At 34.9% G+C, this 12,035-nt stretch overlaps 1 protein-coding gene across 2 annotated transcripts in view; it reads left to right on the top strand.

Annotated features, from left to right (window-relative positions):
• ANKS1B (ankyrin repeat and sterile alpha motif domain containing 1B) overlaps positions 1-12,035 on the top strand; it is a 404,590-nt gene that overhangs the window by 107,306 nt on the left and 285,249 nt on the right. For both annotated transcript variants that reach the window (XM_057385963.1, XM_057385955.1), the window contains exon 10: positions 7,432-7,597. In XM_057385963.1, the coding sequence (XP_057241946.1) occupies positions 7,432-7,597 (166 nt within the window). The remainder of the gene's footprint in view (positions 1-7,431; positions 7,598-12,035) is intronic.

Genomic DNA, 12,035 nt, shown 5'->3' with positions numbered 1-12,035 from the left:
GAGTATGAATTTACTTTCCCTCCAATTGTCACTTACTGTTAGGCTTAGCTTTCAGACTGCTGAAATACCTGTAAAGTTTATTTCGTACTATTTAATTAGGAAGTATTAACTTTTACRAACTTTGCAAGCTCATGGGATCTTTAAAGAACAATTTCAAACTCTTTTTCTGTTGATTTTGTATCTCACTTTCCTCTTCAGTTGTATAACTGTGTTGTGTTGTATGATTCACAACAACGTTTTTTCATTTTGGTAATACGACTCTCCATAACTTTAATATTTTGTAAWACATCTTTCTTGTTCTCTTTGTTTTACTGTGGGAGCATGTGTAGGAGAGATTTCTTTTAAGGGAGTCTTATTGTAATAATAACTTTTATAGCCAATGTACTTAAATTTTTATTTCTTCAGTGTCAAAAACTTTTAAACTTTCTGAACTTTTGAACTTTTCTTTCCTGAAATAGCAGATGTTTATTTGTAGCTTCTATCAAATCTGTTGTATGCGGTATCAATTAATTGGTCTCTATTGGGCAAATTTATCCAAGTATTTACTTAACTTCAGAACAAGATGCATAGGCAGATACAGAATGTTTTCAAAAAAGGCATAGATTATTTGTAATAGATAATAGTTTAACACACTTTGGTGTTAAAGCTTTCTTTTCAAAGAAAATGTSTTCCATAATGTCTCATTTTAGTGATGTTCTCTGCCCTCCAGTCAAGCCAGTTTACAGCTCTGGGATTACAATTCATGCAGCTATGGTGTTTTGCCTCACTATTTACTTAGGTGGATTCAGTTTCTCTCTCCCCTTCACAGCAATACATATATTTTTCATTTACTGGCAYAGTGATTGATAGAAATTAGGCTATAAAATGTGATAAATGTGGGTCTGCTTAATATAGAGTATTATGTTAATTGTTTTTTTGCATTTGCTGTCAAATACTGACTTCACTKTAAGGTTTCTTAGTGTCTAACATTTTCCATGATTTCTGCCCTTATGATGTGAGGAGTTATTCACGTTTGCTGCTTCAATTGGAACTGTGTGTCARTGTTTAAAATCTATGCATTACAGCATAAGTATCTTGCAGAGAAGTATTGTTTCCATGGAGCTTGGATTTCAGCTCATTTTATCTTTTTTTAATATAATAGCCTCTGTTTTAAAGAGGCATTTTCCCATAGCTTGATATTCAAAACACACATGATTTTTTTTTATTAACATCTCTCATGAAAAGAATAGAAAAAAAGGAGGATATTTAAACTGGAAATTGCTTTCTAGTTTATAACTGTATTTTTCTCATCTAGACTAAGAATCATTTATTAAACCACTTACTATATATGCACCATTGCCACACACAGCCACTAGAATTTGCATAAACCAGATTATGTACACTCTTAGTATATTCTGTGTTAGTGAGTTATTTATTAGAGGAAGCATCTGCTCTTTTTCATGGCCTGAGTGTTGAATGCATGGGAAAGCATGTAACATGACTACAGCAATCTAACTTCATTTGAAATGCTGAATATCTGCCAGTTRGAATTATGAAAACACTGCATAAAATCTAGTGACATGTTTCTGCTGCTGAGGTTGGCACTGCATTCATTATGCTCACAATYTGCCTGTGTCTTCAGACATTTATAGTTTAGGCTGTATTAGTGAGTTTTGTGTTGTAAGGCTTTTTAAGAACCTTTAGCTTTCAGGGACAGATGTCTGCAGAGTTTTTCTATGAACTTCTAAATCCTAAACTGAATATATGAAMGTATGCATTGGAAAAGGAGAAAATACACTTTTATTTGGGGTTTTATATAAATAATGCTATTTTTTTCATACATAATGTTTGAAAAGCAGATCTATATATTGAGTGGTTTCCAAAAAACTACACATCGTATTTATATTTCTGACTTAATACACAGGACAGCAATTCTAGCATGCTTTTTTAAATGTATGTTTTCCTCAGCTTTGTGGAAGGGTTACTGAAACTTACAGAGRCTGCTTTAGGTGCTGAAGGGAAATAATAACTTCAGGTAACTCTGTACGTATATTCTTCTTACAACAGCAAACCCACAATTTCAGATATTTGTGAAAGGGTAAAAGAGCACTCTCTTTTAAAATCTGCACTATAAATACTTCGTGCAGACCAGTGTAGATCCTCCAGTGTCATTACCCTTAAATGAGGTTATTGGTGATTTTCCAAATTCTGTAAGATATCATGAACATATTATATGTTCCATGACAAATTACACATTCACGTGTTTCTAGCCATGTCATAACAATGAACATTTATCACAGTTTGACTCATGAAAAATTATTCTTAATTGCACAATGCTATAAAACTTTCTTTGGTTAAATTATTAGTAATAGATAAACATRTTTTTACTATCCATAAATTATAGTAGTAGTCCTGATATCTTTGACTAGAAAAGCAGTCAAAAATAAATATTTCACCATTCACTTGAGGTTTTGGGTTACTGTGACATAGGCAATACTTTCAATTGTTTTTGCTTAGTACWCTCTTTTGGCAAACTTGCACAATACCCTTCAAATTCAAGCATTTACCCTGCCACCTTGATGCATGTCAAAAAACTGTTCTAATTATCTTCAGTCACTGGTCAGGACTTCTTAAATTATTGATTACTTTCAGCAACCTTCAGTTACTTATCATTAATATTTCAGTGTGAAGTGTCCCAATCCAACAAGGTTATACATCAGTCTGTTTACAAATGTTAAGAAGTATGTTTGATGCAAATACATACAGACTAGATGTAAGGAAKGAAATTTTTTRCAGTGAGGATGGTTAAACWCTGGAATAGTTTGCCCAGGRAGGAGGTAGATGCCCCATCAAGGGGCTCTGAGCAACCTGGTCTAGTTTAAGATACCCCTCTCCTTAGTTGGGGTTTGGACTAGATGACCTTTAAAGGTACCTTCCAACCAAAAACATTCCATAATTCTATGATTCTATGATGTAAATGAGATAAATACAATACTCATAGCTCACTCTCAGGATAACCATCAGCTTTGGTCTCATGGAGCATGTAAGATCAATAACTCTCCAAAGTTTCATCAATAAAGTATCATAGGACTCTTCAGCTGGGCAGAATTTATCTTACTGTGATGGAAAAGCCACCTGGATTTTCTGGCCTGCAGCAAGCCAGGGGAGAGCACARTGCCCTGCTGGATCTCTTGGGGTATGTCAGAATTTAATACCAGTTCTTCACTGTCTATATAAATRAAAAAAATATTTCTAAAGGTGGCATGTACATTGCTTTATGTTTCCCAGATTATTTCTCCTTTGAGAGCAARGTAATGTGTGACTCTGGTATGTTGTCATGTTGTCTCATGTTCCAGGGAAGTAATAAACTTCAAGTGGCCTGGTTTTTATAGGAAAGGATATTGACAGAATGAAAAGTTTTCTGTCAAGTACAAATTCTTTCTTCTTGTCAGGGTGTCAGTTCAGATTAGGTGCCTTCTGAGCCTTTATTATTTTATTCATAGCTCATACAAACATGGATTTGCATATACTGCTTGTTTCTCAGCCCTTAAGCATATAATTCAGTTGGATTCTTAAAAGGAAAGCAAGAGTACATAGAAGGAAGAAGCAAGAGCAGCTAGAAACCTGGCAAAAAAGGCCTAACTCAACATTATGTAGATTTTGAAGATGTAGTCATATTATGGCACATTATTTCACAATTGTRGATAATAACTCTTTGCAATGGCCATATAGGTATTTTAGAAGCAATTTCATTCCTACTGATAAACAATCTGCTAGCCCTGTTCAGGTTTCAGATTGTGTATCACAGACATTATGCCATCAAGCATATGCCCAGAAAAGACCCAGCTGCTGCAGGCCTATAAATAAGGGCCAATGTGTCCCTGGCACGTGTTCTGCCACTTCCAKGCTGCATTACTGTTCCTACAAGACAAAAACCTAATTTATATTTATCAGTATGAGTGGCTGTTCTCTAGTGATTTCCCAGTGACTCACTCACCTTTAATCTTTTTCTTTTTACTTCTGCTGTATATGTATTTTTATCCTTTCCACAAATATACTTACTTTAAAATACTATCAGTCCAATACATGATTTTTATGAAATTTTAATTTCAAATAAGGTCTAATTCTGTCTTRATAATGGTGGCCAGTTTTATGTTTCATGTTCAGCAATTTGGGATGGTTAATAGAATTCTGAGATTGAATAATCTCTATATTTAAAACAAAAATTAGACTCAGATTATTTTGATTTCAGAACTAAAGATAAGTATTTTTAAAAGATTTTATTATGTAGTTGATAATACCTTGGACATGTAGAATTACTGTAGAGTTACTGGTTATTGCGGTTGGTGGTGTGGGACAGCAGAACTGATATTTTTGAGCAGAATGGAAATGCTTAAATCTCGGAAAAAAACAGAATCACATGGCTTCATGCCTGATATTTAAAGATAATCTTCCATCGTCTGCTAACATCTGACTTAGTTTARATCTTAGAATTTATAGAAATGCTCAGTACTAGCAAAATGGAGAACATATTGCAGCAACCAGAAGACTTTACAATGCTTTTTTTCCAACAATGATAAATTTTCTTTTTTTCTCTTTGCTACATATATGCTTTTTAATTAAGGTTTATCRTCTTCACTCAATCAGTTCATAGAATTCCAGACTTTTTGAAGTCTACTCTAACAGTTCTTTTTTGATTCTTAACTCATTTAACTTCTCCCAGACATACTATTAATGTATTTCCTTTATTAGAGAGATATTTAGGAAGAATTTACTTGTCAGTAGTTTACATTCTAACCATTTTCTGAGTAACCCATCATTTTTATTTATTCTTCTCTGACATTTACATTCATGCAGTGTTAATTACAGAATGTTGAATAACATTCAGAAAATCAAATTGAGTGTTAAGGGCAATTAGGAAAGGGGAGTAGAATACAAAAGAAGGAACATCATTGTGTCAGTATCACTGCTTGGTGAGCCCTCTGCTTGAATGAGGAAATCTGTGAAAATGTGATCCCKGTCACATCACTGAAGAGAGGATGAAGGGTGACAGGGATGGAATCCTGGAACATCTGGGTGAGTAGGTTAGTATTTTTCATTCCCGAAAGGAGAGGAATAGGAAGTACATGGGAAGTCTGTGAAATCACAAAGAGAGGATGAGCAAAGAACAGTTCTTCATTGCCWTCTAAAGTAAGAGATAGTGATATCAAACTTGGCGAGATAGCTAAAAACAAAATGGAGAGCATGCAGACTGTGGAAGGGGGTATGCTCTAAAGGCAACTGAGAAGGGAATTTTAGGAARTTGGATTGGTAGACATGCAAAACAAATTCAGCACCGTTTGACAATGAAGTGTGAGAGCCCCAAAGYGTTGCAGGAGGAGCAGCAGTACTGCATGTTCGACCTGGTCTCGTGTTGATTTCACTGTTCTCTAGGTCAGCACTGTTGGCTGCATTTACCAACAGAATATTGGGTGACACAGACATATYGTATGATCCAATGTCTATTCTAGTGTTTCATGTATTGATTTTTAATGTTTTTTTTTTTAATGTAGCTGAGTTCAGGAGCTGAGCAGAGTTTCACTTTGGTGTTTGCTGACAATTTTAAGGCTGCAGTATTTTGTCATGGGCTTCTCTAGGCAGATTTGCTATAATTAAGGTTTTGGYGTTCTGATTTACATGAAAATTTGTGGAAGAATACAAGGATTAAATTGAAGTCTCCTGTTTTAGTCGTTGCTTTGGTAAATAAATTTTTACCTCTGCTTTTTTTACTGCAGACTTAAATGGACAGGGTAGAAATTCTTTCTTTTTTTGTGGTCGGAAGCATTTATTTTTTTCCTGCAGTTGCACTTCAGCTGCTTTGATGCCACTGTATAATCTTCTATTAACTTCCTTTAAGGAATTAAATGGCTTGAGGTAATAAAGTTACATTTGGAGCTGCAGGAAGTCTACTTACAAACTTTTCTAATCCTTGTTATATCTTTTTGAGTCTACTAGCTGAAACTAGTTMCTAGTAGTTTGTATCTGTGAAATTATTAATATTGAGAGCTCATACTCTGACTAGGTATGAACTGGAAAAGGTGAAAGAAATCAATCACATTCCTCTTTTTGACATGTTTTTTGAATGCTAATCACCAATTTTGTATTGCTAGTACACAGTAATTTTCTTAAGTTACAAATGGATCTCAGTATTYTATTTATTTTATTTTGTATTATTTTTCCCCTGATCATTTTCCCATGTTCCTTTTCCAACTCTTTATTAGTTTAACCTGTTTAAATCTGTCTCTACTGAAGTCATCAAGTAGGATTTTAAAGTGAAGTTCCTTCTGGTGTCATCTTAACCCTATCCTTCAAGAGGCCTTGAATTATTGCCAAACTATGAACTCCCTCCCATAAAGATGAAACGAACACAATGACCAGGGGAAAAAAAAGGCAAAAAGTTGAGTCATGTAATTATCAGCGAACAGCATAAATCATTTATCTAAAAAGGCACTGTTACCTACAGCCATAGTTTACCTTAGGTGATGTAACTTCTTGGTTCACATTTTGTTTCCGACATCRTATTCTTCATTCATTTTCGGAGTAAGGCTCTGATAATATCTAACGGTCAGGCTGCTTTCTTGCCCTTTGCCTTTTATTATATCGTATTTGATTTATGTCTGATGCTTGACTTCCTGAGACATCAATATGTCCCGCGTAAGAAAGATGTGGAAATACGTCTTTACCCATGCAATYACTTTCTGCTGGGATTAGAAAAAATAAATCTCTTGTGAAACTCTGTTGAAACTGGATGTTATCTTCTTATTGGTGTTTGAAGCTAGAAACAGTCTGCTTGATTGGATTATTATACCAGCAAAACTTCTAATTMCTTTTTCCCCCTCCCTCAGCATTTGCTAATCAGTAGAATTTTTGCTATTTGTATCACTGTTATAGGACCTTTTGTCATTATTTTGCTCAAATGTAGAACAGTAATTAATCTTCATTCACAGCCTGGGATCCTGCCATCCATATGTAGAARGTATATTTTTCGTTTTCTTATATATAATATAAACATTTTGTAAAACTAACCCTGCAGAGAATGTAATTGCAGTGGTTAATGTAATTGTTRCTCTCATGAGACACTATTAAAAAAGAAAATGAGACATTCCCCGAACTAGAACCTGGCAAAACAGGTGCTACAAGAGSAGTTATCCAGCACTTGTTAAATACTGTTTGATGAATAAAGTTCTTCTGTAAACCAAACAAKAAATGTATTATACAAAAATTTAAAGAAATAATAAATGTTGTCTTCTAGCATACAACTAATTCTTCTGGTCTGTTATMGTTTGGATTTCTGCAGAATGTGGTATTTAATTTGCTGAATTTTAAACCCTGCTAGCCAGTTATTGAGACTGGTTCTTTTCCTGTGTCATCTCAGAAACATCTCTCTTACCTACTTAAATTTTTGCATTTCAGGAGTCTTATTCAAAGAAGAGAGGTTATGCATTGGAAGCAATACCCTCTGTACCTCTGGATGCAGTTCCTCCAGGAAATGACAGCAGTCTTTGTGATTCAATAGACATAGCAGTGACCAAAAAGCCTTGTTCCCTAGAGATAGCAAGAATTCCTTCCTCAAGACCAGGTAAATCACCAGATAATCCATTACACAGTTATTGGTGTGTTAATTTATAGAAAATATGGGTTTATATTTTTAAGCTTACAGTGCTCTGTTTATCACAGTATGATTAGAGTCTTCCATTAGCTCCTATAAGAGCTTCACATCAGAATAAAGATTGATAGCAAAATGCTGTAGAGGTGGAAAAAAGGAAGAGATTTAAACACTTTCCTACATAAATACAAGCTTGCAAAAAGCCAAATTAGAAACWGTTTCTTGTAGTCAAGGTGTTTACAGTAATGCTTTTACCAATCTGTTTCTTTTTCTCAATGTACCACCTAGCAACAACATTACGGAGCTAGTTCAAATTATAAAGTACTCCGCATTTTCATGTTATGTAAAGGAATATTTGATTCATTTTTGAAAAGTAATTAGTAAATGAGAATTAAGAGGAATATTAAATGACAGTTTGACAGACTGCTGTTTGTATTATCTAMTGGTTTGGATAGCAATGAGGTGAAATAGTCAAAACATAATAGAATTACTAAGTCAGATGTTATCTGTAAGTATGATATTATCTGTAAGAACTCAGTTTATGTTCTCCAGAATGATATGATCTCTTCCATTACCCTTATTTGAACTCTTCATTAGTCACCACCTGGTACAGGAATTTCAGAATATAGTCATTTTGCTGTAAGTAATTGGACTGAGTCTGTTTTGACAAATGGCAGTTCTCAGCAGCCRAGACCTATTTGAAACAGGCAATTGACTTTCTGACCTGTGCAATCTTGACTATGAATTGTGATTTGGATAATGCACAAGAATGACAGATGATTGTTGATTAACATCATGTTACTGGTCTGGTGTCTGTAAGGGGAAGTACCTTCTTGATTTCACAGCTGAACTAGTATTGGAAGAGTGCCAGAGYTACATCAGACATAGTATATGAAGGCCAGATAGAAAGACAGCKTTGGAATTTGCAAGGTAACATGGAGTGGATCATAATTCCCACCCCTCCATTAAATTTTGGCTAAAGGAGACTTAAGGGAACCTGAATTATGAACAACAGTCTAAAAGGAGGCACAAAATAGGATAGCATCTTTATAGGATAGCATAGTTACACAGAATGGACCAGAATCTGAGTTGAACATCAGTRTGACTACTTGATGTTCTTACTTTGTTGATGATTTTGGCTGTGATAATCAAAAAAAACCAAAAAAAACTAGTCTGTGCAGGACAATATTGTGGATTGTTGTTTAGTAATGGAAGAAAATAACTAATTATCTTTGTTTTTCAAACTTCTACTTGAATAATCACCATAAACATATGTATTGTAGTGGAAAGACTGCCGTAAACATTCTCAATAAATTGGTAGGAGGAGTTCATTACCTGCCTTCTTARTAATAGGGCTCAACAACAAAGCTTTCCATTGTAATTAGTACTTTTAAAAAAAGATGAAGTCTTCACTAGTCAGAATACCAGGCTTTTGGAAGTGTGCTGTCCACTGAAGACAAGCACTATTCTTAGGCGTAGTAGGTCCGTTAAGATGASTGTGAAACACAGATACTAAAGGGACATTTTAATGTCTTAATCTGAAAGTATGTTTTGTGTAAAGGTTAAAATAGTGTGAATCAGAGGCCTAGAGTATAACCAAGGAAGCTCTAGAACATTCATGAAGGCACCCATGATATTTATGAGATCTAACAAGATCAATGAGTAACAATACAAGTGTACTCTAATTCCTTCTGTCTTAGTTTTTCATATACCACTATGATATTTTCCCCTTGGCATTTTATTGGGAAGAACATTTGGCTGTATAGAAAAATGTGATTTTATTTTAAGCTATAAATGTAGAMGTTATCTAACTGGTCTGGCTTGCAAGCCATATCTGGAATTGTGTTGGCTCTTATAGTACAAATGGACCAAATGAAGTAAATCACATCACTCTCAGTTATAAGGTATTTAGCACTACTTGTATTTGTATGTGAATGTCACCCTGCCACTTTAAGTCATATAGATTTATTGCTTGAATAAGTTTATAGATTTATTGCTTGAATAAGTTATGTGTGATTATAGCAGTCATTATTAAAAAGAAATATCTAATTTTGTGTGCTTTTTTCCCCCCTGTATTTCCTCAGTTTTTGTGTCACTGAGACATGTCAACTTTGGGAATACTGTTTCAAATTTCTTTATTATGTGATATGTAGGGTTCTTTATAGAGCATGAAGCAGCAGTTTGAACATAAAATTGCATCTGTCAGTCTCCTCTCCCTAGGTGGTGGGCCAGTGTGATCAACTCTCACCACTGTCTGGGGCATTCCTAGCTCTTGGCAGCAGAAGTGAGGCTGACTGTACTCAGTGATTGAAAATTCTCCCTTCCTGTACTGAGAGTAAAGCTCACTCTGGCTGGCCTTCAAACTGTAGAGCTGCAAGTTGCTGCTATTATCTACCCTGACAGTAAACTGATAACAGGTTGGAAATAGTCACCTTGCCAGCAATCATCCTCTGATCTACTGGGAAAAAAAAACCAGACTGCTCTGCAGTTGTCCTGAATTTTATTGTTGAAACTGGTATGGAATCACAGAGGATGAAAGCTCCATGCAACAAATGGTAAAGGCTTGTTAGGTATCAGGGAGAAACACTGAATACAAAGCAAATAAAAGTAGTCATAAAGTTGGTTATTTCTACTTCTGAAATCCTATGTTGTGTGAGTCTTATGTCGGTTAGCAAGATACTAGGTTTATATAAGAGGAGGAACAGTTACATTTATCAGTTCATGCTGGCAGTTAAAGCAGTTGCTTCTAATAGGACAGACTTCAGAATGAAAATGACTGCATATGTGYCTCAGTTCAAGTTAAACTGTTCTTTGTTTCTGTCATAGATTGATAGGACAAGTTTGGCAAAGTGTGTTAGCAGCTCTCAGCATTTCTACSTTTAAACTAATAGTTAAGACATGACAGGAATATGCTGAAATATTGCACTCTGTGAGACCATTTTTATCCATTCAGTAAAATACAAATTTATGTTTAAAATTTCATAGATCAGTTTCATAAAATGAATATGAAATAATTCATTAATGAATCAATCTTACTGATTCTTCTGTTGGGTATTGTCCTGTTAGATATTGTACTGTCCTGCAGCAGGACAAAATCCTTATTCCTTTAACTTTAGACATTTCTGCTAGTCATTTTAATTTTTACGCTGCTCTTCTATTTAAAAAAAAAAAGAAGTCATATGACATATTTAATCTTGAAAAATAGTAATAAAATTTATTCGTTTATAAGGCATGGATTATTATTGTCCTTTCGCTTTTAGAGATGTAATGAAATTCTGTGAAATACAGCAACAAATCATCTTGGAAMAGGTGCTGATGAAGTTGGTGTGGTTTTCATCAGTTATCTAGGGTCCAGAATACTGATTTAGATGCACCATCAGGCTGCTTTTGGGCTCTGATGTTGAAGACCCTTACAGACTTGTACTTTGGTAGCTTAGATATTCTGTACCACAGGCCATCCTTGCGCCTCATAACGTAATACACTTTATTTAGGAGAAATAKTGAATGAAATCTGAGCTACTCTACAGAATAAATGTTAACTTTTTTAAAATTTTAGTTAAGTGCTTGTCCCTACCCAGAAGGGAGATTATATCTCATTGAGTCTGCTTTTATCATTTCTACTGCAGAAACTCCCTGTGAGGGAGACCAGGTGGCAGTTACATGCTAAATTTTCAATAATAGCGAGTGATGGTCAGTGCTAATTAAACTATTTTTAGGTGTCCTTAAGTATAATCAAGAATTAGAGAGGACTTTTCAAACTCTGTTTCTCCTGAACAGCTCATGAAAGGAAAAAACAACCAAATTCCTTGGGAAATTTGATCTGTATATGCAGATTAACAAAGGTTTTWATAAAGCCTCTCAATAACAAGAAGAGGCATTTTTCTATGTAAACTGGATGAGAGAATTCTAGTTCAAGAACCTATTATTTTTCATTATGTTACTTCACTGTGGCTGCAGGTCAGGGACAGCTTAAAGAGCCATCTTAACTCTGAAAACAGCTGAGCTGTGGCAAAGCAGAACAAGTCTGGGCTGCAAAATCCAGCTGAGAAATAAGGTAAATACTACGGGGCTTCTCTTCTGCTGAGCTCTCAGCCGCTGCACAGTCAGCAATTCCCAAGTCAGCAATTTTAAAGATAGCTCTTGTACAAGTCCTCTACCCAGTTATATCCAAGACATGGCTTCCATCAGGGAAAAGAATTTCCTTAGATATATGAACTGTTGCCACTAGCTTTTAGCAGACAAACACGAGACAAGGAGCTGAAACAATAAGAAAGGGATAGCAGCTATTCTGCTATTCTGCTTCTTCACCCAGCTAAGTGTACTTTGAAGCAATCTTGCTGCTGTCAGTCAGGATGTTTTTGTTATTAAAAAAATTACTTGATTTKTGCTTAAATGCCATCAACTTGTAAGG

This window comes from Malurus melanocephalus, unplaced genomic scaffold, assembly GCF_030028575.1.
Source record: "Malurus melanocephalus ecotype Western Australia unplaced genomic scaffold, MMel_1.1 scaffold_16, whole genome shotgun sequence".
NCBI classification, from domain to species: domain Eukaryota; kingdom Metazoa; phylum Chordata; class Aves; order Passeriformes; family Maluridae; genus Malurus; species Malurus melanocephalus.
The sequence above is the reverse complement of the archived record's forward strand: the minus strand, read 5'-3'. Positions and strand labels throughout refer to the sequence as shown.